The sequence below is a fragment of the Phocoena phocoena genome, chromosome 19, assembly GCF_963924675.1.
Source record: "Phocoena phocoena chromosome 19, mPhoPho1.1, whole genome shotgun sequence".
NCBI classification, from domain to species: domain Eukaryota; kingdom Metazoa; phylum Chordata; class Mammalia; order Artiodactyla; family Phocoenidae; genus Phocoena; species Phocoena phocoena.
Window position 1 is genome coordinate 7673848 of NC_089237.1, and position 24838 is coordinate 7698685.

Genomic DNA, 24838 nt, shown 5'->3' on the forward strand with positions numbered 1-24838 from the left:
GCACTGCAGAGTGACCGCTGCCCTGGGCTGGGGCAGAGCTCACCGTTCCTACCTCCTCTGAGACCCTTTGCCTTGTGCTGCCGCCAGAAGTGTCCGTCCTTGCTCTCCCAGCATCCCGTCTCCCCAGCACCTGCAATTCACCCTCTCCGCAGGCTAGCCCCTTCCTTCCTTCAAGCACACGCAGGCCACCCCATCTTAAAACAGCTTCCCTTGGTCCTGTCTTCACCACTGCCCGCCCTCTCTTTCCTTTCACCCTGATCTGAGCTCGGAGTTGGCAGCCTGCCCTCAGACTCTGGGTTCTACCCCTGTCCTGCTAATGAAATGCCCTGTGGGAGGCCACAGGCCTTCCCTGGGCGAATGCTGGCTGGCTTCCTTCCTTCCGGAGCCCACTCTGGCCTGTTGACTCTCACTGCAGGCTCCGTGGGGCGGGGCCAGCCAGGAACAGGTGCGTCCATGTAGGTGTGTGTAGGGGGCAAGGAGGGGGGGAGGGGGAGGGGGAGGGGGCTCCCTCCTGCCCTAATGGTGGCCCTTCTCCAGGCTCCTTACTCTCTGCTCTCCTCTCTGGTCTCCCTTCTGGAAGAGTCTGTGCACCTGGGCTGCAGCCTTTACCTTCACCAGGTCCCTTGGGACTGTGTCCTAGTCCTGGCTCCATCTCCTTCCGGTTTTGAGCATCATATTTGTTCACCAACAGATTCCACCGTCTCCACGGCATGACCTGGGGTGACCTCCACAGGACAGGACTAACGCCATTGTCATCTCCCCCCTCCCCGAAGTGGCTCCACTTCGTTTACTAATTCATATGATTATTCGTGGCCTGTGAATTCGACAAATGTCTGTCACTCTCCACTACTTCACACTGCCCTCCATTTCTCTAGGTGGGATTCATTTTCATTTTGTAGCCACATCTTTTGTTGTCACTTATACCTGTCTCTCCCCAAGTCCCTTTGGAGGTCACCACGGGTCATCTTCGTGGAGGGGTCTGGGAGGTGACTTGTCCTTCAGATAAAAGCTTCCTGGGCCCAAGGGTGGCAGGGCCTTTGAGCTGAGCGTTTGGGTGGGGGGCCAGGGTGGGGATTGCCCTCTCTTCGTGACCCACTTCTCCCTGCATGGAGGTTGTTGGGCCTAGTTGCTGTTTCTCTTCCTCTTTGCCTGGGAGACCCTTAATCCCCCTCGCAATAGAACCCACACACGAAATAGAGCCGGGGAATGTGGCTGGGGGTTGAGCCCCAGCCCCCTGTGAGGTCCGCCCGCCACACCTGGACACCCCACCCTTCTCTCCAAAACCGGCCTTGAACTGTGGGCCCAAGCCCACCCGGCCTTGTGGCACAGTGCCAGCTCTGGGCCCAGCCTCTCGGGCCATCTCCATCAGGCCAGGCTTCATCTTTAGCCAAACAGCAGGCAGCAGGGGCTCTCGGGCCCTTCACAGAGCTCCCAGCCCCAGCTTGGACCCTGAGCAGCTGGGCTGCACAGCTGTTGAACTCAGTGGCCCCAGGGCCTGTCGTGGTGCACAGTGGGGCGGGCCCAGCAGGGACAGCTGAGCTGGGCACAGCTCTGACCTGGTGACCTTGTTGTAGGGTGCAAACATGTCAAAGGCCATTTGCTGACCCTGTGGACTTGGGTGGGGTAATAAAAGATATGTGTGTGAAGGGGCTGAATGTTGGTTTCACCACACCAGCCCTGCATCTCGGGCCTCTGTGATCCTTATTCCTAGGGCCTGGGCTCCAGGAGAGTCGGGGACCAGAGGAGCAGGTGACAGTGAGACAGGCCAGGCCTCTCCCACTGCCCTCCAGCCCTTCCCTCTTGTCCCGTATCCCCTCTCCCTCCCGCCTCCCCTGGCTCGCACCAGCCACATGTACCACTCAAGCTTCAGGTGGCACTCAGGGTCCTACTCCCTCTTTTATTACCTCACCCAAGCCCACAGAGTCAGCAAGGGGGGCCTCTTGTTTCCAGAACAGGGCAGTATGGGGTTTCCTCAGAGGCCCCCCTGGCTGAATGCTCTGCACCCCTGGGGGCATCAGGAAGCACCCCGGGCCGGGGATAGGGCTTGGTACGCAGAGTGAGGCAGGAGGGGGGGCGCGGGGCGGTCTGGGCAAGGGGGCAGAGCCACTGACAGAAGCGGGGTGGCTGGGTGAAGGGGAGAGAACGGTTGGCAGCCTCTCAGCCTCAGCTTAATTCCCTGGGCGAATAGCAGCCCTGGGAGGGCTGCTGGCAATCCACGGCGGCTTCAAAGGGTCTTGGGGGCGTGGGTAGGGTGGGATGTATGCAAGCAGCCTGCGCTCCCCACTTCCTGGAACTCTTGCTTTCCTGGGAGCTCAGGGAGCTGCTTCCTTCAAGGAGAAAGGGGTCTGGGGCTCGGACCCAGGCTGATGTCCTGCCCTCAGATCAGTGCTCTGCTGGGAGCTGGAGTGGGGGGCAGCAGCGAGACCTGCGGCCCCGTCTCCCGCCTTGGTTAATGGGTACCCCGCCTCCCATGCCCTGCCACTCAGCCTGGTTGGCTTCTGGGGGACCCGGCCCTTCAGCTGCTCCCTCCGGCTCCTGCACTCACAGGGAAAGCTCAGGCCCGAGCATTCCAGTCACGGTGCCTCTGACCTGTCCCACCTGGGAGCCTCAGAGTGGGCTGGACACACGTGCCCCAGGAGGCAGGTGACCCCCCAAGGCTTCCGTGCACCTCCCTGGCTCACACTGGCCCGCGCAGGCCCAGCCTGGGTGGCCTCAAAAAGCACCCTCCCCTGTCCCAGTGGCTCCCCTCCCTTGTCACCTGTGTTTTCCTCTTCATCACACAAGAATGTCAGCGGGACCCGGGGCCACTCTCCCACCCCATTGTTAATGCAGCCCCTCTCCACAGCCCCACCCCTGACAGGCCCAGGCCTGCCCCGCAGGGCCAGCCCACTCCCCCCTGCCGGGAGTCCAAATACACCTGTTTACCTTTGGGCCTCGCCTGACTCCTGACCATCTCCTCCCACCCGCCCTCACAGGCCTTATTTCCTGCCCTCCAGCTCACCTGCCTCCTTCTGCAAGTCTGGGTCACCAGTATGTTGAGGGGGGCAGAGGCGGGGAGAAGAGTGTTTCCTGCCCTCAGCTCAGCTCTTCAGGAGGCCTGGCGCGTTTGCTTCAGGCCAGCATGGAATCCCATCCCGGGGGCCTTCCAGTCACTGGAGCTGGGGGTGGCCTGTCCCGTGGAACAGGATGTACTCTGGGCAGACGGGGAGGGTCCCCAAAGTCTGAGTTCCTGCCCCTTCCCCCTCATCCCTTTCCTGGCTGGGGATACATGGGGGAGGGAGGGGAGGGAAGAGGTGGAAAGTTAGGAGACAGAAAGGTGGCTTCTTGCTCTGGGAAGGGACTGTACCACACCTGAGGGTGAAGTGGCTGAAGGGCTTCTCACCTCAGAAGTGGAGATCAAAGGAAATGCGAAACCTGCTCAAAGAGCTTGAGACAAGGGCTCAAAGCCACACAGTGCAAAAGAGAAAGGACAGCTCAGTGCAACATGGGGTCCTGGATTGGGGTGTTGGAATGGAGAGGAGCATTACTGGGGTGATCTGCCAGATGTGAATGGGGTCTGCGGTTCGATGGGATTGGCAGGTCAATGTTAATTTCCAATGTTAATTGTGATGGTGGTACTAGGATTATGGAGGCGTGTCCTTGTTCTAAGGAAATACACGCTACAGTATCGTGCTCATGGGGCATCCTGTCTGCAACTTACTGTTAATGGTGCAAAATATATATTGACTGGGATTACATTGAGTCTATAAATAAATACGGAATCACTGAACGTCTTTTTAAAAAAGCCACCCAGCCAAGGGCCAGGGCAGGGGTGAATAGGAGGGACAGGAGCCACTCACGCTTCCCACCCCCTCAACCGCCAACCCCCAAACGCTGCCTGCTGAAGGGGTGTGTGAAGCCCTGTGTTCCGGCCCCTGCGGAGCCCCCTCTTAGCTTTGGCTGCTCGTTGGCAGCATCCACGGACCCTTAAAAGTGCCAGTGTCTAGGTCCCACCCCCAGAGACGCTGGTCCCAGGCATAGGGATTTTCAGGAGCTCCTGGTGATTCTTCCTGGCAGCCAGAAGCTTCTTCAGCCTTTCCTTAGCTGGTAGGCAGTTCTGCCAACCCCTGACCTTGCCCCTCCTCCCCAGCATGGGCCCAGGCAGAGGGTGAGGAGGGGGGACAGTGACAGGCCCCACCTGTTAATCCAGGGTATACCCCTTTTGGCAGGGGGCTGAAGGCTGATCCTGGGGACCAGTGGAGAGGCTGGAGCCCCCATGTTCCCCCAGTGCCGGTGGGTGGTGGGGAGAGGGAGGGAGCCGTTGCTTAGGGGGTGAAGGGAGTCTCAGAGGGAGGCTGGGGCAGCCTCTTCAGCGAGCGGTGGGAAGGGGATGGGCTGCCTCCTGAGCTCGGTAAGGCCCCAACCCGGCTGGCCCTGCAGTGTGTGCACCCTTCTGAAATATTTGGAATAATTAGCAAGTGAAAGCAGCAAGTTGGCAGGGGAATGCCAGGTTGGCCTGGAGCCAGCCTCCAGTGCAAGGAAAGAAAGGGGCTTCAGGAGAAAGGGGCCCGTGGATGCTGGGCAGGATTGTGTAGGACAGTGCCTGTGTGTGTGTGTGTGTGTGTGTGTGTGTGTGTGTGTGCGCGCGTGCGTGCGCGTGAATGCTGGGGGAAGGGGCTGTGCACCACAAGGGCATGCTGGCGGGGCCAGGTGTGGGCTCAGGGGAGAGATGGGTTCCAGGCAAAGCTGGGGTGAGGGGGTTGAAAGATGCCTGCTGAGTGTCACATATTTGCTGTGCCTCAGTTTCCCCATCAGAACTCTGGTACGTTGGTACTTCACAGGCTGGAGCTGTAGGGTCTAGGCACCCCGTCTTCCGTCTTCCCTGATGGCCTCCCTCAGCCCCAACCTGCATTGGAGGGAAGGTGCTGGGCGGGGTGAATGAGCCCCAGGGTGGCAAGTGGGGCCCCAGGGGCTGGGGCCCTCTGACCTCACAACCTGTCCCTTCAGGAAGGGACCAAGGGAGGGAGGAGCTGGACACGGGCGCAGGCGAGGACCGCAGGCGAGCCTGGGCAGGCCCTCGAGGTGGGCGAGGTGGGGGACGTGAGCCGAGCCCTGGGCAAGCTCGGCCTTTGTGAGTCCCCAGGGCCAGGGAGGGGGCTGCGCCTCCTTTGCCGCCTGCTCCTGGGGGCTGTGGGTACAGTCTCCCCGTTGCACAGATAGAGGTGCCGAGGCCCTGGCTGCAGGGGACCCCCGAGGACTGCCTCTCAGCCCCTTTCTCTCTGGGGACCCAGAGATCATGGGGAGGGCATCAGGGGGCACTCTGCAGGCCTTTGGTGCCTCCCATCTTCCTCCCAGCCATTCCCCCTTGGGCCTTGGCCTCTCCAAAACTGGCCCATGCTTTTCCCCAGAGAAAGTTGCAAGCAGGTTCATTTTGAGATTTTTTAAAACTTTATTTTTAAAAATTTTTTTATTGTAAATAACTTTCCATGAAAAAGGTTAAATTGCCCAATGGGGCAGGAGGGTGGATGTGGAATGCAGCCCAGGGGGCTTAGGGTGGAGCAAGATACTCCCCCACAGGAGTGCAAGCAAGGGCACAGGGCCATCCCCGCTTCCTGGTCCCAGTAGTTCTAGCAAGCACTGCGTCCCTCCCAGTTAAGCCTCAGCTATAGCTACACTCACTACATTAGTCTGTCTGTCCCCTTTCCCTCTGCAGCTTGGCTGCCCCAGCCCCTAACCCCCAGAACCCCAACTCCCCGCTGCTCTCAGCCTCACGTTGGGCTCAAAGATTAGGGATATATACCCTCTGCCCCACCTCTAGGGATGAAGCCAGAAGACCCCAGAGGCCTTAGAAAATCTCCTGGCTCCACCCAGCACCCCGGCCTCGTTTCTGTCTCCTCACTCTTCCGCACTCCCCGGAGCTGCGCCTCACATACTGCCGGCCCCAGCCCCAGGGAAGCTCTGCCGGGAGAGGCCTCTAGGGCGTTAATTTGCAGTCACCTAGTCAGCATTTGTTGTACCTGGGAACTTTCTCTGGATAGAGACCTGGGGAGGAGAGCGGGAGAGAGAGAAGCTTCGAAGCTAAGATGCTCTGGGGCAGGACCTGTACTGATGCTTCCAGCTTGGCCAGGGCCCCTCCAAGCCGCAGCTCTCATAGCGCAGGGCCCTTAGCGTGTCCTTGGGGCAGGGAAGAAGTGGATCAATGAAACACTGTGTGTATGGGGGACTGGGCAGCGGAGGCAGCAATTTTGGTTCTGGGCCCCAATTCTCAGCCTGCTGGACTAGAATCTGAGGATGACCTGGGCTGGGGGCCGTGTGGCCTCACGGGGTGACCGGGCCCAGCCCCTGCCTGGGCGGTATGGTGTCCATGGGCCTGCACTGGTGGGGGGGGGCAGTCTGGGTCCAGACTTGGGCGCTGTCTGGAGGTGGGGCAGGGCCTGGCTTCTTACAAGAAGGCGCCCATGCTGGCCCAGTCATGCAGGTCAGAGGCCAGGGTGGCATCCCCGGCCTCAAAGAGGGGCTCGGGGGGCAGGCAGCTACTGCTGCTCTCGTCCCAGGGGTGCTGCAGGAAGGATGTGGCCAGGAAGGTCTCGTCGAAGTCCAGGCTGTTGGTAGCCTGCTCCACCGGAGGTCCCCAGGTAACAGGGCAGTCGATGTGGCGGCCGTGGACGGTGAGGTCCACGTCCCCGTGCAAGGCGGGGCTCAGCGGCGGGCTCAGCTCCAAGGCCTCCAGCGTGCCCAGCTCCCCGCCCAGTGTGCCGGCGTCGAAGATGGCCTCCCAGTCAAAGTTGCCCTTGAGGGGTTCCAGCTCGCCCTGCTCCTCCTGGGTCAGCAGCAGGGTGCTGGAGGGCCGCGGGACCTTGGCCACCCGCTTGGGCAGCGGCTGTTTACGCTTATGCCCCAGCCTGCCCTCGCCCGTATCCCAGCCCGCCTCCCCAGTGGCCTCCTCGAACTCGCACAGCAGCTGCTGGGCCTCGGTGTTCACGGTCAGTGGCCCGGCCCACAGGGCGGCGCTGGGCTCGGGCGCGGCCTGGCGGGCAAAGGCTGGGTGGATTTGGACTGGGGGCAGCCGCCGCTTCTTGAAGGCCCCACTCAGCAGCCGCTCGGCGTACTGGGGGTCGATGCGCCAGAAGCCCCCCTTGCCTGGCTCGTCCTTCTCCCGAGGCACCTTGATGAAGCACTTGTTCAGGGACAGGTTGTGGCGGATGGAGTTCTGGACACAGGGAGATAGGAGAGAAGGAAGACAGCTGGGTGAGTAGGTGGGGTCAGTGATGGGGGGGTTCCTAGCGCCACTGCCAGTCCCGCCACCGCCTTCTCTCCAATGGGGGCAGGGGAGACAGAGGCGCTGCTCTGACTGGGAGGCTCTGGGACACCAGCCACGGGGCACCAGGAGCTGGGAGTGCTGTCGGGGGCTTTTGTTCCCTGTTGCCAGGATATCTGCCTGCTCAGTCATCCGAGCCCTGAGCCGCAGGGTGGCTCTCAGTGCCACCCTGTCCTGCCCTCCCTCCCTCACCCCGCCGCTTGCGGCCTCTGGCCAAAGGCCTTGGCTCCCCCAGGGCCTGGACAGCCATCTCCCTCTGCCTGGGCCTGGCTGGCCTTCTCCGTTTGTGAAATGAGTGAGTGGGTGTGAGGGTGTGTGTGGGTGGGGGGGGGATGAAGTGTGGGAGGATCTGATGACTTTCCCTGTTTGTAGAGCCGGCTGCTGGCCTGGGCCCTCACCCCCCATGTCCCCCTCCTCCCACCCCAGGCTCTGAGGCCTCAGTTGATTATTACCCAGCCAAGAGCATAGCGCTCATTCCTGGGGCCTCTCAGGCTTGGGGTAGGGTGGGGGGTGGTGGAGGGTCTCTGCTTTCTCACCAAGGTTACAAATGGTACCTGCCCCAGGGTCAGGGCCCAAGCAAACGTGGAATAGCTGTGACCACAGGAACTGTGACCCTGTGCCGCAGGGAAGGATCTGTGCATCCTCAGGGTCTCTGTCCCCAAGTAGCCCCTGATTCTGATGGTCGAAGATGCTCAGGGCAGTGTGTGCTCAGCCCTGAATCACCATCCTGCCTTGTTCACGCCTGGGTGCACAGCCCAAACCACGCTGGGGCGCAGGGGTCTGGGGCCTGGTCAGTGGGGCTGGCAGGTGAGTAGTGCCCCCTGGCAAGACTGGGATGTTTACACGGTGGCCTGGGCCCCCCGGCTGCTCTGTGCCAGGTTCCGGAGACTTGGAACATGAAGCCAGTGTGGGAGGCAGGAGCCCCTGTGGAAAGCACCTGGCTGAGGTAACTGTCCGCCCAGGGAGGTTGATGAGAAGAGGGGGAGGCGTGTAGGCAGGAAACCAGGGAGGGGTTGGGGTGGGGGCTGGCACAGCAGCTTTAGGAAGGCCCCGTAGCCCTTCCACTGGGACACAGCTGGCCTTCACACCCCACAGCACGCCCCTCTCCCCTCCCAGACGCCCTCCAGCCAACTGAAAGCAGGCGGGATGCAGAGCTTGGCGGGAATGATGCTCTGCTTCCAGTCAGGCCCTGACAAACTGACCTTGAGTAGGGTAGTGTCTAGGAATTCTAGGACTTGGGACAAAAATGTGTCCCTCAGTCCATCAACCTACCCTGGGGGGCTGTGTCCACGCATAGTTCAGCCCTGGTCTTTGGGCTGAGCCTCTGGATGAGTGACAAGTTCCTTCCACTTGAACCTCTACGGAGGCACCCCTAAAGCGCTCTGAACATCCTCCCTCCTCCCTCTCTGAAGTCAAAGGGGCAGCAGTCCAAGCACTGGGCTCCCTTGAGGTCCTTCCTCGATGGCCTTCCTTCTCTCGGGGCCCTGGCTGTACCGCGCCTCCTTGGCCTGCGGATCGCGCGGGCATGGGGAGGGAGGGAGGGCCTCCCCTACCTGCCAGGTGGGGTCAGCGTGGCGGAAGTAGCAGAAGTTGTCCGTGATCCACTTGTAGATGGCCGACAGGGTGATCTTGGTGGCCTTGCTGGCCTGCATGGCCATGCAGATGAGCGTGGCATACGAGTAGGGCGGCTTCACGTTCGGGTTGGTGGCGTAGTCCACCTCGTCGGGAGGCGGGGCCTGCAGCCCCGAGGGGGCGCTCCGCGACGTGCACGACGACGTGGGCTTGCCGGGCGTGTGCGGCTGCCCCAGGCAGGCGGGGTCGGCCGCCAGGGGAGACCCCGGCGCGGCCGAGCCTGGCACCTGGTGGTAGCCGTGGGGGTCGGTGCCCCCCGAAGGCAGGGTGGGGGCCTTGGCGTTGAGAATAGAGAATTCCTGCAGCCACTGCAGGCTGGTCAGGCTGTCATCCAGGGCGTCGGACTCCTCCAGGCCGCCTTCCGGTCCGGCCTCCTCCGATGCCCCTGCTCCCGAGACGCGTAGCCAGCTCTCCGCCATATCTGCGGGGACTCTCCGAGGGGGCGGTCAACATCCACGAGCCGAGCCGAGGGTGGCCGCCGAGCTCTCCAGCCCGCTGACTCCCGCGGCTTCAGTTACACAGCCTCCCGGAAGCGTGCTTCCATCCCGCGATGCGGGGGTAGCCTCCTCCGAACTGAATGTGGTGCCTGCGGGGACCATAGCGGGAACTGAGCCCTCTTTCCCCACTCCCGAGGGGAGAGTGTGTGCGAGGCGGGGAGGCTCTTACTAAAATCGTTCCTGCAGCTGGGGAGGATCTTTTACTGCCAAGGTCTGGGAAACAGAAGCTGTGCCCGGGGGTCCGACCCACACGGGGGTTCGCCTCGCTCTTTTCCTCTTTATCTTTTAGAGGAGACTTAATTAGCCAAACGAGGGAATAGTGTAGGGGCATGCGAGGCCACCCCCTTCTCCCTCAAAGCGGGAAATTAACCCCCCTCTCTCCCTCCACAACAAATGGAAACGGGGCGAGAGAGTCCAGGAGGGCAGTACGACGGGGCGGGGGGCGGGGGAGGTCGTCTGATCTTTGAAAAGGGATAATAGGATGGGGATCAAGGGGAAGGAAGGAAACAAAACAGAGAGTTATAAGGGGGCGGGAAGTGAGTGTCCCCCAAACTCCTCTGATGTCAGTCCCCGGGCCCACCACTTCCGTCGGGGACGGATGGGAGAGCGGGCTGGTACCGACGCCCTCCCTTCCCACGGCCTGCAGCCCTCCCCGTCCCTTACCTGGCTCAGAGCGCCGCCCGGGCCAAAGGAAGGTTCTCGAAGAAATTCCTCCTACCGCCCACCCCCACCGCGGCTCTCTGCCCCCAGCTCGAGGGCCCAGCCAGTAATCCTCGTCACCCCCAACGCCCGACGGCGCCTGTCTGAACGCCAGCGGCCCGGGCACCGGCATTAAGTAGCCGCTCGGAAGGCTTCTCCTGCTGCCATGGCGACGCCCCGCCCATATAAACAGCTTCCGCTTCTGCCATTGGTCAGGGTGTCTCCAAGGAGACCGCGGGCTCTTACCCCTCTCTCAGGCGGTAACTCTCTTCGAACTCCCTCCTGGCCGCCCTCTCCCGCGCCACACAGCTCCCTACCCGCCACCGCGTCCCGGCTCCGCGCATTCCCGCCCGAGGGCCCCGCGCAGGGCTCGGAGAGGCGCGCGGCTCGGGGCTCCCGCAGAGGTCGCGGGAACCGTACTCCGCCCCACCCACTTCCCATCTGGACTGATCAGAGGTGTCGACGGCTCCTGGGACGCAGCCTGTGGCGCGGGGGCCAAGGCTGGGTGCATGCTTGGGGGTTTCCTTTCCTCTCCTCTGGGCTGCGAGTGGCAATTCCTCACGTTTCTGCGGCCTGTCCCTGTCTCCCGACCGAGTGTCGTCTTGGTGCCCGCAAGCAGGTCTGACTCTCCGATGCCACCTGCCGCTCAGGTCCGCAGAAACCGCAGCCCCGGTCGCAGACACCCCAAGGTGGCTAGGGTAATCCAGTGTTTCCCGGTAAGCGCTCCCTCCCCGCCCCGGCCTCAGCAAGATTCCCAGAAGCTGACATTCCAGAGGCTTCTTCGGAAGTGCTCTCCCTCCTTTCCAGATAGCCGAGGAAGCAGGGCCGGTGGGTGAAACTCAGAAAAGCCGTGGACTTGCCAAATTCTCTTACTGGGGTCATTTGCCCCACTAATTTCACCAACCTTCAAGTGACGGACTAACGGTGGACTGTGCTCCTTCCTCCTCCCTTCCCCCAGCCTCCCTCCAGTCACCAGCATTCCTGCTCTTCAATTATTGAGGAGCTGCAGTTGGAAGTTCTCCGGTTGAAGGGGGTGGGGGTGAGGGCTCCTTATCAGGCCTCTGTGCAGGAGCTGTGCCCAGGGGATGGTACACCAACTCCCACCCAGAAACATGTCTTTCCCTACCCCTTGCCCTCTCTCACTCCTCCATGTCCAGCCTGTCTTGAGTAAAAGCATTAAAAGCGTGCTGGAGAAAGTCGGACAGAAACTTTCACAAATAAGCCAACTGCGCAGTTAACAGCTCTCCTTCCCTTGTGAACAGTTTTATTCATTTTTAAGAATCATGCAGCAATCCATAAATATTGCATCCCTGACGTCCCCACTGTAGTGTGCCCATGAGTGTACTCCAGGGAGTGAGGGGCACACAGATGGCACAAGAGTACACACGTACCTACACACACTAGGTGTGCAGATCCTAAAGCAAAGTGAGCAACCAGCATGCCAAGGTCAGGTGAACAGGACACAAACTCTCCCCAGGTGAGATGGCTTAACGTGTGTGGATCCGTGCCCAGGAGATGCCCCAGCGTGGGCATGACCTCTGGTGGGATGGGACTGGGGAGGAGAAGGAAAAAGGGCTCTGTGAGAAGGCTGGGATCACCGCACCACTCGGAAGTGAGCTCATAGGTGAGCTCCGACCTGAGTGTGGCGGGAAGGATCCCCAGGCCCCCGGTTAGTCTGTGTCCTTGTGTGAGAAGCCAGGCCCCGTCATATCCTCTCTGGGTCAACTGCTAACAACATGACCATCTCCAGATGATGACGGGGGCAGCTGCCCTGGTCCCTGACCAGGCTCTGAGCCCTGTTCCCTGATCCCAGCCCTTTCGGATGGGATATTTCTGCTCGCCAAAGAGCTAAATGAGGGCAAAGAGGTGAGGGGATGGGGGAGAGAGCAGGAACTGTCTGAGAAACAGGAGTGAAAGGCCATTTCTCACCCGGGTATGTCTTGGTTATGGAACCAAGGCCTTGAGGAATCTCTCTGAGCCTCTTCCTGGGAGAAGACAGACCCTCCAGAAAGGGTGAAGACAATGGCTTCCTCTTAGGGTTCCTGGCCACCGTGGCGTCTGTTTACCTGCATCTCCTTCATCTCAGGTAACACCACACTGTGAATACTACCTGCCGGGAGAGGAGGTGGATCTGTATGCCACCAGCCCAGGCTAAGGGAGCGCCCCCTTCCCTAGTGCTTCTGGGGCTCAGACTTCAAGGAAATCAGGAAGTGGGGTTATTGCTCGAATCTTCAATATGAAAGGGGCTGTAAGAACGTTTCGGGGAAAGAAAGGACGTTAAATGGGGCCTGAAAGAGCAGAGTCCACTGCAGGATTTCAGAGCGGGTGGACACGGGAACTCAAGGCAGAAGCTGAGATTCAGGCCTGGCTCATGTAGTGTCTGTCAGGACCACAGGCCTTCCCCTGCCCACCCCCAGGGCAGGATGTGAATCACAGCCACCAGGCAGTGAGGGTCACCACCCACCTGGCAGGGCAAGGAAGCCACACAGGAGGTGCAAAAGATCCCCCGGCACTGGGCTCTCTTTGAGGCCTTGGGAAGGACCCTAAAAAGCTCTTCTAGGGCAACAGTTCCGACTACTCATTCAGGCCATGATGGTGGGCATAGCCTAGGACTCCGTCACATCTCAGCCTCACAAACTGTCGGATCCCACTTTGCTTCTCAATCTCATGCTCCACGAAACCACCACCTCTTCCAAAGGCCAGCAGACAATGCATCTATCAGAGAGCTATGAGGAATCCATTGATAACACTAGTGTTGAGAGACGAACACCCAACAGCTTACGGTCTTGCTGTTTCGGGCTGTTATTTATATGCCCTACACTGGACTGAGGCGGGGTGGACATGTGGTTTGAACAATATCTCTAAATCTCTAATGAGCCTATGGAAGGCAGTGCCCCCGCCTCCCCCCATCAGGCTCAGCTGATCTGGAGGACAGGGGAGGAAAACCGGTGGGGTGGGGAGCCTCCCAGACCACCACTGACCCCAGCTCAGCCCTTCCCCCAACCTCCTTTGGGGTTCCTGGGCACCAGATGAGAACCACCGGCCCACCCCTCTCTCAGACTACTTCTTCAACTATTTAAGAAAAGTGGGGTGGAAACGGGGGCGGCCGGGATAAGAATGCCACCTGCCAGGGCGGTAGTGATGAAATGTGATACTATACGACAGTCCCTAACAAGTGCCTGGTACATAGAGGGCATCAAAAATACCTTTGCAGTGTCACCTTAGGATGGAGCCCCAGGCGTTCCTGAGTGCACCTGATCATAAATAACTCCCCGGTAGGTAATCATTTAACTGAGGGATTCTCAGATTCAAGGCCTCCTTCCTAAGCAGACAAGACACACGAGGCACAGCCTCTGCTACCAGAAGCAAGAACTGTTTTCCCAATCAACCTTCTGGTGGTTGCCACCGCTTCTTGTCCTTGAGAAAGAAGCTCCTAACACATTTTGAGGGAAACCCCACTTACAGTGCAATATGGCTTTCCCTTCTCACAGGAGTCATCCCCCAACGCCACCCCAAACGGCAGGCTTCAGATTGGTTATGATGTCCCAGAGACTAGAAAATGCCAGATGGGTGTTTATAATGAAGTCACCCAAACTCTTGAGTCTTCTTGGTCTACCTCCTAAGGAGAAAAAAAGATGCACGAGAAATAATCAGTCTGTGGACCACAGCTCCACCTGAAGGTCAAGATACAGTGGAAACATTCCAGAGACTCTCTGCAAAGGGTCTCATGAGCTGCAGTTCATTGAGTGGCTTTAGCCCACAAAGAGAAAAGAGGTTTCCGGTCCCTTCTGAGAGACGAAGGATCACGGTTGTGGAAGATGAGTCTGGGAGAAGGGGCAGGAGCCCTCAGCATCCAGCTTTCCCGTGGGTCTAAAAAGTCTCCATGTGTTTTGCTGAGGATGCCCAGGAGGTCAGTGGTGCCATGAGGCCAGGATGGGATGTGAGGACGGGAGGAGAGCCCTGGTTCAGGGGCTAGGGCTCTCAGATGGCCAAAGGACCCCACACGCAGAGCCTGTTCTCAGGGTCCTCCAGGCTGGCAGAAGATAGGCGTCGGCGCTGCGTGTTCCGACGACTGGCCACGTTGTCATCAGCCTGCCAGGCACCTGAGAAGAGGAAAGGAAGGTTACCGGACCTTTGGTTTGGTCCAGATGGTGTCTCTGGCAGGACAGTCCGGGAGTTTGGCACGAAAACTGGCAGGATGTGCGTTACCTGGAACTCCCACAGGGTGCAAAGCACAGCACGTGAAACGGGAGCACTGGCGCCCACTGGGCTAGGGACAGTCATGGCCACTGTGGCCCATTGATGGAGGGACATGCAGGATGGTCCTTGTTTTGTGAGCTTTGCCCTAGGATCCACTTTTGTATCTTTATTTGGTCTTGAAGTTTGCCTAAGTGTTACAGGAAAAGAAACTGAGTCTGGCTGAGACTTTCACGAGAGCAGGAGGAGACGAAGGGGAGGGAGAAGAGTGTGTTAATTTGGGCTCAGAGTTAGTGTTTGCTGTGGGGGCCAGGGTGGGGCAGGAAGTGACGGGCTGCCCAGCAGGGTGCCAGGGACCAAATGGCATGGGGGAGAACAGAGTGACACCTGTTCCTCTCTTTCTGCACCCGAACAGCCCACCGAGATTTGCTATCAGCTGGTGCCACCAACCCCAGGAGACATTAGCTCCAGAGCTTTGGGGTCCCCCGGGTACCATCCGCAAAACTCATCATCTTCCCCCCTTGTACTGCAGTTCCCGCACAAGAAGCACCCGCTGCCCAGGCTGGAAACCCACTCTTGGTGCTTCTCTCTCCTTCGTGCTCTGTATCCAATCCATTATGACCTCCTGCTTGTTCAAGCTCTAGTAATGTCTAAATCTGTGGTCAGAAAACCGGGGTACAGCCCCAGCTTGTAACGTACTGACTGTGTGACCCTGGGCAGGTCATTGTACTTGGAGCCCTGGTTTTCCCATCTATCAGATGGGACACGAGTACTTACCCCCCCCGCAGGGGTGCTGTGAGACTAAGCGAGGCGACATGGGAGAGAGGTGAGCAGGACGCCTGACTCATAGAATGTGCGCGACAACCAGCCGCCCCCCAGGCCTTGTTCGGGCCACACTCATCTCCCCCCAGTCGTCCTCCCAGCCCACAGACTGGCTCCATCTGATTCATTCCCTCCAGTGCAGCGAGATGCCCCTTCTGAAGGGAGAGAATGAAGCCCTAACCCCCTGAGGTTGGGGAAAGCCTTCCCTCCTCTGGCCGAGGACTGCTGAGCTGCCTCTCCCAGCACCTGCCCCCAGAAGGCCCCCCCCCAAGCCAGATGGGGCCCAGCGTGCTCCGAAGCGCTCCCCCCGCACCGGCCTGAACCACCACCCAACTTCTCACGCCGTGTGGAAACTGCTGAACCCTCCATCACACTGTGATCTCCTCCCGGGCAGAGCCGAGAGCCATGCCTGGCCCGTCAGAGGGCTCAGTTTGTGGACGGAGCTGGCCGACCCTGGAGGGTGGGCGTGAGGCTCACTGCGTCACGTTTGAGGGAGGCCACTCACGAATGTCTGGGGTCAGCTTCAGGTTAGGCCAGCCCAAGACACGAAACCCTTTAATGGCAGAAACACTAGGATTAAGCGGGTATAAACTGTGTATTTCCCATAAATGTCCTGGTGCGATAATCCGCCCTAAGGCTCTAATAATAGTCTGTGGAGGTGGACCCCAGGGGAAGGGGAGTGAGTGGGACAGGACATTTTTAGGTATCTCTCGCAGCCAGACGGAATGTGGGGATCTCTATTCCCTAGGGGCGCCGGAGTCCGGCACATGGGTCCACAGTGCTTTTCCCCTCTAAGGGTGGCAGGATGAAGAGCAGGCAAGATCGCCCTTTTAAGTTAGGAACCCCCAGATGAAATAAGTTGTTCGTTCATTCGGTAGATCTCATACTTATTCCTCAGTGTTTATGGGGCAGGACTCCGGAACGGCGGCTGTTTGGTAGGAACGACCAAAAGCAAATGGTAAACAGGAGAGAAGACACACACACACACACACACACACACAGTCAAATCAAAACACTGCCACAGCCTCGCCGCCACCACCACTGCCTGGCTCTTAATTCACGAGTCCTTGCTACAAACACCACCGGTCCAGATTCTGAGCCAGGGCTGAAAACTGGCTCCTTCTGAAGCAGCCTCAAGACTCAGACCTGAAGTCTCTGTTCTCCCGGCTTCTTGGTATAGTCGGTGGTGCTCTTTCCTCTGAAAAGGCTTCTGTCAGACCCTCGGCAAAACCCTGCTGCTCCGCGCATCCTGGATGCAGAAGCTAAGCCTGGAAGGCGCAGGAGGACTTCCTGAGCGAGTGCTACCATTCCGACCAGCCCTCAGCCAGAAAAGGGGGCCTGGAGATTCAAAATCCTTCACGGGAGGTAGAGAAAGGTGGTTCCCACTTAATTCCAACCTCAGGCTCAGAAATGGGGGAGTGAAGAGACCTCTAGAGGCAGACTTGGGGAGCACATCTAGGGGGATTCCGCACAGCTCTTTCCTGCCTCTACCCAGCCACTAATTAAATTTAAGGTCTGTAACAGTTCCACCATCTTGTAGAGTTTCTCTCCAGTAAAAGAGAAAGTTAATTCAGATTCTTCCTTAGTATCTGCGAAGTGTAACCCTTCCTAGTGGCGTCTTAGTCTTGGGTTATTTCAGGTCTCCGTAAGTACTTTCGTTTGTTTTGTTTTTGGCTGTGCAGTGGCTTGGAGGATCTTAGTTCTCCGACCAGGGATTGAACCAGGCCACTGCAGTGAAAGTGGTGAGTCCTAACCACTGGATTGCCAGGGAATTCCCTCCATAAATACTTTTAGATTTCATCGGTATGCCCACTCCCGTCCAGTGCCGTCATTTAAAAACATTTGTATCGGGCTTCCCTCGTGGCACAGTGGTTGAGAGTCCGCCTGCCAATGCAGGGGACACGGGTTCGTGCCCCGGTCCGGGAAGATCCCACATGCTGCAGAGCGGCTGGGCCCGTGAGCCATGGCCGCTGAGCCTGCGCATCCGGGGCCTGTGCTCCGCAACGGGAGAGGCCGCAACAGTGAGAGGCCCGCATACCGCAAAAAAACAAAAACAAAAACAAAAAACACATTTGTATTTCCACTAATAAACCCAAATTATCTTTGCTTTTTCCCATCACACTCCCCAGAGCCTTTTCACAGAATTGTCACTGGTCCCCTGACCACTATCCTGCCGCCTGTGTGATACTCCATCAGATTCCTCGGAGCCCCGTCTACCTAGCACGGCCTCGCGATTGTAACCGGCTCACCACCTACAATGGTCAACTCAGATTTTCTCCCTTTGAGAACCCTGCAGAACAATCTCAGAACATACCATCGCCCCCCCTTGGTCTTGGGGCCAAAGAAGACCCAGAGGCTTCTTAGGGGAAGAGGGGCTGGAATGACACAGGTGCTCTCTCAGTGTCACTCCCACAAGGGTGACGAGAGCAGCGAGAATGGGGACCTGAGCCATCACTGCCGCCAGCTGGGGCTCCTGGCAGAGCACGTGTGGGCCTGGGGAGGGTGGACCATGGGATGCTCCCTGGGTTCCCTCCTTGCGGGCGCTCCGTGAGGGGAGTGGTATCCGTGTGGGGAGGGAAACAGCGTGGAGAGGGGGACCAAGTGCCTGAGAAGCTGTCCTGACGGCCAAGCCAGCCTGAGGCACCTCAGTCATGGGATGGAACTTTGAACTTACAGCTGAGCGTGGTGAGGCCTGTTGATACCACGGGACCTACCAAAGTGGATACTCCTGTCATTAACCCGACAGATGCTTCCAGAGAGTTCCCCAGCACTTTGCTACCAGTGTGATGCTAACAGCAGAACCCGAGAAACAATTTACCAAGAGAGCAGATGCACTTCCTTCTCCCGTAAGAGCCCTTGAGACCTCAGGGTGAGGCTACGATGTGACCCTCAAGTCCCTCTCCCGGCAGCCGCCACTGTCACTGGGTTTCACGTCTGGCCTGAAGGGTGAAGCCAGTTTAATCTGAGAATGGCTGGCTCCCGAGATCACCGTAAGGAAGCCCAGGCACTGTCTTCCTTCCAGGTCTCGCTCCTCTGCTGCAATCCCAGAGTGGAATAAACATCCACCAGCAGGTTGGCCGGAAGGAGTTAGGGACAGGAGGAAGCAGATGCCTGGGGTCAGCTTCCACCAGCATGGGTGGCTGAAACAATCCCAGTAGCTCTCTCTGCCAAAAAACGGGGGTTGGTGGGGAGCCGCGGGGGGAGGCAGGAGCCTAGATTCCTCTCTTGAAGCCCAGTGAGCGGCTGGCCGGCACAGCTGCCACAGACACAGGGCGGAGTTAGGGCAGAGATGTCATCTTCCCCAGCTAGTGACCAAAACAAATCCTGCCCGTAACCTTTGCCACAGAAGCATCCCCGCTTTTGTGGAACAGGGATTCATCTATTCTCACAAATATTTCTTTCTCCTGGAAAATTTCAGCATATTAAAATACAGGCTCTTGCCAGTTAGGAATGGAAGCCTCAGCGAGAGCCCCTCGGATGTGCGCACGCCCAGCAAGCTTGGGGTTGGGTGTGGGTGAACACGAACTTTCACACGAAGTCTGGATAACATAGATGAGTTTCAAAATAAACAAACTGGACAGACAGACGTACATTTGGCAAAAAGACATGAGAAACAAATGGACAGACAGAAGCCAGGTAAAGAGTGGGAAGGCAGGAAGTGAAGTGTACCCTGGACCTCAGCCGCTCTGGCCCAGGCCTGGCTGGGTCAACGCTAAGTGGGAAGGGACCGGAGAGCCCTTGGGAAGGCCGTGGGAGGCGTCTCCGGGGATTACAGCTTCCTCCACCACAAGCCTGCATGGGGCCAGAGGGGTGAGGACCTGGGTCTTTTGCAAGCTGATGAAGAGTGGCAACCACAGGAGTTTGTGTCCCTCCAGCGCCTGTAGCCACGTCGCCAAGAGAGTAAAGCACTGGACCCACGACGAGACGTGGCTGTCCTGAAGCTTAAACATGTCCAGGGCATGTTTAAGAGATTACAAACCACGCGACATGAAGGCAGTCTCTGCCGTGAACCCAGGAGAGGCAATTTCGACCTAGTCCACTGGGCAAGACGTGGCTTTAGAGCCATGGTTGGTGGAGCCCTTGGTGAGCACGGAGCAGAGGGACATCAGTGCCCAGAGTGTGACTGACAGGTGGGCGCCTCCTGAGAACTCATCCCAGATTCAGTTTACTGTCATGAGAAGGAATATGGAGCACGTTGACGGCCCTGATTGAATTTATAGAGTTACGGCTCCAGGGAGAAGAGTCACCCTCGACCCCTGATCGTTCCATTGGGATCCAAATCTAGGGAGCACAAGGCAACCGGTAGCCCAGGGCTCACTGGGTCACAGAGCTAGTCTATGAAACGCTGGCTTTGAAATTCCTCTCTGATCCTAACGAAACACTCTCCTCTGAGGAGCTACAGGTTCCCTTTTCAAGGGCTCAGGCTCTCTTTCCAAGACCTTCTCACAGAGGCCGTGTCTGCCTTAAACTGCCTGTTGATGGAAACAAGACCAGGCCCCCTGCCATGGCATCTGCAAGATCATGATGGAGGGGGCACGGTCAGGCCAAATCGGAAGGATTTGGAGGGATTTTTGCGCCTTTCTTCATGCCCAAATAGTCTCGCTTAGAGCGGAGTCGCTTTCTGCCCAAGGACTCTCCCGAGGCCGCCTCACTTCCTTTCAGCAACTGGCTCCCAGCATCTCAGCAAGCCCATGCCTTCTTGCAGGAACTGTAGGGCAGGAGATGGGTGTCCCAGGGTGCGAGCAGGGGAGTGTCTCCCACCAAGTTCATATGCAGCAGACTGCCACTCACCGGGTAAGCAGACCTCAGAGCACAGCTTATTGTCCAGTGCTTTCACGCTGGCGACGTCAAAGCCATTGTTATTGTCACACTCCATACCTAGAAATGCGAGTGTCCTCTGGCCTGTAACGGAGTTAAGGCAGTTAGAGAGGGCCTGGCTGTGTTTTTCTCTGCTTTGCTGTCCTTAAAATAAAAATCTTAAGGATGGAGACAAAAAAAATCAAATCGTATGTTAAATAAAAGACAATAATTAAGTGGGTAAAGAGTGGACAATAAAGGAAACTGTGTGGGTATGTTTGTGTTCTCGCTCTGTTTCCTTAACTGGCCCCTTTCCAGCCTTCGTTCCTGGGAAATCAGATCCTGGGGAGGTCTGTGGGATTCGGACACGCAGACCCGGGCCCAGAGCAGAGCTAAGCCAGGCTGGAAGAGCTAGGAGAGCCACGGGGGAAGCGACCCTGGCTCCGGCCTGTGTCTGTTGGTGGACGTGGGGTGTGTTTATGACCACAAGACTCTGCGAAATGACTAATACATAAAACGGCAATTAAAGCTCTTCGGTTCCATAATTTTGCACCTCAAATCAAAGAATCGCTTCGTTCGCAAAATTATGATTTCTTTCCTTTGAGACTTAATTTGCTCTTCTGAGTATGTTTTAAGGGGCTGACCAGAAACCTACAGTCGCGTAAGATGGGAAGCGGACAGTTTTAGATGTTATTTTTTCAAGCCCCCCACCCCACTTTGTTTCCTTGGTGAAAGGGAGAGGAAGAAACGTACATCTACTGCGTATGGCATGTCAGGGGGAAACCACGTACTGCCCTGTGCCTTTTAGAAGCAAATATTCTACGGGGGGGGGGGGCGACAATCACAATGGAGAACCCGGAGCCTTGAGCCCTGAAGACATCAACCGAGGGGAGGCAGCGCCCAACCCCGGCTTGGCTGGCGCACGCGTGCGGCAGAGGCACAGCCTGGGCGACCACCCCTCCTCCGGCACTACTTGGCCAGGCGAGAGTGGTCAGGTGTGCATGCGTACCCCCTGCACACCACACCGCCCCCCAAGCAACTGCCAGGGCCAAAGCAGAAGCGACTAGCATGCCATCTGCATCCAGGCTGGGATCCAGGTCTGCTCTGGAGGTTGCCCTTCTGCGGAGGCACCTCAGAGGGGCAGAGGGAAGAGACACCGGTTCCTGGGACGCCTGGTCCTGCACTCCCAGGTGGGATTCCCAGCCCGCCGCCCCCTGCTTCCTTGCTCTACATGTAGGTCGTTCCTTCGCTTCTTGGCTTACTAGAAACAAAATTCTTCCGACTGAAGATATAATTGACCTTATTTACAAAACAGAAATAGAGTCACAGATGTAGAAAACAAACTTACGGTTATGGGGGGGAGAAGGGAGGGGAGGGATAAATTGGGAGATTGGGATTGACATATACACACTACTATATATAAAATAGATAACGAATAAGGACCTACTGTAGAGCACAGGGGACTCTACTCAATACCCTGTAATGGCCTATATGGGAAAAGAATCTAAAAAAGAGTGGATGTATGTATAATTGATTCACTTTGCTGTACAGCAGAAACTAACACAACATTGTAAACCAACTATTCCAATTTTAAAAAAAATATGTACTTGAGGCCTGAATGACGGTAAAGAGAATCGTTCCAATAGCCTACAAACACTAGCCTACGCTGAGCTGCTAACGTCTCTTCACCTCACCTTCGCTGTGCCGCCAGGGCTGTGATCCTTCTGCTACTGTAACATCAGCCGTTTTCTTCACTAAGGCAGGACAACCTACTGCCTAACAGTCGGTTCCCCCAAGGGGAGGAAGCTGTTCTCCTGTTGCAGCTGAACTTTGGGGCTGCTAGAGCAGTTCTGTGAGACTCAGGTGAGAAGCTGAAGCAGGAAGGAAGGTGATGGGAGTTGCCCAAGAAGCCTCAGGACCTACTCGACGTAAATGGAGAACTACATGTACCCTCTGCAGCCTTGGCTCAGAGGCCCAGAGAGAGCCGGGAAGGGTGCTGAGGTCCTCAGATACCCCGCTCGCTTTGATATTCCATCAAGAAGACAACCTTGCCCCAAAGCCACACCCTTGAGCAGTGCCACCAAGTCACACCAGGGCCCCTTTCTGTACCCTTTAGACAATACCCGGGAAAGAAATATAATAAAAGGGAGCAAAAGACCAGGTCTTTTACCATCTTCTTGTGTGGGTGATCCGTCCTCTTCTTCTAGAACATCGTTTCCCTAGGACAGAAGGAAGGCACTGTGAGTCCAGAAAGCAGTGGAATGAGTCTATTGATCGTCAGAAGACAGAACTAATCACCCTCATGGTGTCTATACATTCCTGTCCGTGTGAGATGGCTGGGAGGCCCAGCAGGGGCAGCTTCTGTTTGGCGAGGCAGGATCGGCCTGTAGGGACCAGGTCTGAGGCACATTACAGAGGGACCCTAGGACTGTCAGGAATACCCTTGGTCATAGTTTAGCTCACACTGTTTCTCTTCGGTGGAAATAAAAGTTGTCAAATGAAAAAGCAAACCGTGAGATCATAAAACTTTCAGAAATCCTTTAGGATCCCCAACCCTATCCAGATACTCCTTTGAGAACATCTGGCTCAAGAGAAAGTTGTAGAGTCCCCACTGTGAGCTGGGCGTTCCATATACTTCGGCCACACCTCCGTCAGAGCACTTCTCACTCTGAGTTATAACTCTGATTCCTCCATCAGACGGAGCTCCGGGATGGGTGGACTGGTGGGGGGTGGGCAGGCAAAAGCCATGTCACTCGGTCTTTGTGTCCCCCAGTGCCAGGAAGATGTGAGATGCCTGTCCCAGGTAAATACTAAGTGAATTGGAGGGCAAACACACTCTCAAGGGTCTGGCCTGGAAGACTTCCCACTAGAACTCACCCCACACCTACTACGCTGAGATCAGCGCCCTCTGCTAATCGGACAGTCCCTCTGCTCTGCACCCTGCCTCTAACAGACCCAAGTGCACCCCCTTGGAAGGCTTCTTCCAGAACGGCCCCCACCCTATCTGCATCCTCTGCCAGCACCGGCAGTCCCTCTGACCGGGGAGGGGGCACCAGCGTCCACCTTGCTCTCACCTCTGCATCCTGCTCTTCGGCGGCGGCGGCAGCGAGGCCCGCGAAGTTGCAGTCTGGAGACGCCGCTGGTGTCACCTGCAAAGGAGCGACAAAAGTCAAGGTGCAGATGCCACCGGCTCTCCTACCCGGCTCGCCTGGCAGCAAACCCAAACCAAGTCCTCAGGACAGAAGTGGTGCCACACGGGAGATCACATCTGAGGGAGTCTTTGATTCAACGACACGGTACCCTGTTTTCCGGGGCTCCCCTCCTGAGCGCTGGGGGGCTTTGCCGATCTCCCTGGCAGGCCCTGGACTGAGCTCCTTGGGACTTGAGTACAGAGCAGAGCAGAGCGGCGAGGGCGAGCCCATGCTCCTCTCTTACCTCTCCTTCCTCTGAGGGGGTCCTGCTGGAGGCCCGGGGGCAGGGGAGAGCCTCCCCGTCCTCTTCCGTGCCAGGGGCGACGTAGGAGCCGGACATGGAGGAGACGGTGTCGGTGCTGATCTGGGAGGACACCATGGACATGACCGACTGGGCCAGACTGCTGCTGGCAGGGTCTTTGGAGACAGGAGTTGGAGGAAGGACACGGAGGTCAGGCCCGGCTGCTGTGAGAGGACTGGGGGCAGAGCTCTCTCGCTGCACCCAGGCAGTGAGGACACCAGCGGCCTGGCCTTGCCCTCACCAAATAGGGTTTAGGTGGAAGGTTTTCCAAGGTTTGGCTCCTTTACGTTTTAGAGCTCCAAACTCAACCTCAGGGATGAGGGATTTGCTTTTCCCTGTCATAATGTTAAAGAAAACCTTACGACAGCAGGACTGGGAGTGAGATACCTGCTTCTCCCCCAGCTCAGCCGCTAGACCGCCCTCTCATTGCAAGAGAGTGAGTCTCACTTCCTCTCAAGCCGGGGCCTGTTCTGTCTGCTGCTTAGGTATTAATTTGCTGCTCCCCAGTCCATCCGGGAGGAAATATTAGAAGCACTACGGACTCGGCTGACGGGGTAGGACCTGCAGTTGCTCCCGCCCACCATCGCGTACCTTCTGGGGAGGAAATTGTGGAGGAGAGAGGCGTCCCCGTGCAGGACGACTGGTCAATAGCTCCTGACGATGACAAGGTCAGGTTCTCACTTTCTGGGGTGATGCCACATTCCTGGGGGTAAAGAAGTAAGCGCCAGTCAAACATGTTAGAGGGGAGGGTCAGGGCAGGGGGCCTGGGCGAGGGGGAGATCGGGGCAGGGCGGCAGGAGGCGACATGCAGAGGGAGGGCCAGTTCCTCCTCTCATCACTTCTATGCAGCCCTGACCCTGAGTGGCTGTCTCCCGGGGGCGGGGGTGTGTGTGCAAGCACATCCTGCCCGAGGCCCAGCAGCTGCTGGAGCCACACAAAGACCGCAGCTCAGGTGACACAGGTCACCCAGCAGCTGTGACACGGGAACACACCAGGTTTCCCCAGGATTACAAACAGCTCTCCTTCTGAAGGGAGAGAGCACAAAACCGGCGGAGGCCCCGGTACCTGCTGGGCTTATCCTCTGGGATGGAGGGTTAGTTCCAGCTCGATGGATCTAATACAAACACCGCCTGCCCCCAGCCCGCGCCCAGCACCCCCATCAGTCACCTGGGCTCGCAACCTCCGTGCACCCCAGGGCAGATGCAAAGGCCTACTGATTCTCTCTCTACAGCCTGTGTTCTCTCTTCCAGGTCTTCTTTTCTTAAAACCTTGGTTTATGGGCTTCCCTGGTGGTGCAGTGGTTAAGAATCCGCCTACCAATGCAGGGGATACGGGTTCGAGCCCTGGTCTGGGAAGATCCCACATGCTGCAGAGCAACTAGGCCCGTGAGCCACAACTACTGAAG

General features: G+C 57.8%; 2 protein-coding genes across 3 annotated transcripts in view; both read right to left on the reverse strand.

Moving 5' to 3' along the window:
• Positions 1-6211: 6211 nt before the first annotated feature.
• On the reverse strand, positions 6212-9431 carry FOXJ1 (forkhead box J1). Its single transcript, XM_065897557.1, has 2 exons — positions 8851-9431; positions 6212-7189 (listed from the first exon to the last, which is right to left on the reverse strand). Exons 1-2 carry the CDS (start codon positions 9346-9348, stop codon positions 6422-6424), a joined length of 1266 nt encoding a protein of 421 aa, XP_065753629.1. The 5' UTR covers positions 9349-9431; the 3' UTR covers positions 6212-6421.
• A 3758-nt stretch (positions 9432-13189) lies between these two features.
• Positions 13190-24838, reverse strand: part of RNF157 (ring finger protein 157) — an 80557-nt gene continuing 68908 nt past the window's right edge. The window contains exons 14-19 of one of the 2 annotated variants that reach the window (XM_065896850.1): positions 24025-24136; positions 23377-23549; positions 23016-23090; positions 22112-22160; positions 19936-20046; positions 13190-14228 (exon numbers count right to left, since the gene is read on the reverse strand). In XM_065896850.1, coding sequence (XP_065752922.1) covers positions 14107-14228; positions 19936-20046; positions 22112-22160; positions 23016-23090; positions 23377-23549; positions 24025-24136 — 642 coding nt within the window. In that variant the 3' untranslated portion in view covers positions 13190-14106. The remainder of the gene's footprint in view (positions 14229-19935; positions 20047-22111; positions 22161-23015; positions 23091-23376; positions 23550-24024; positions 24137-24838) is intronic. The other variant, XM_065896851.1, reaches the window with a different exon arrangement.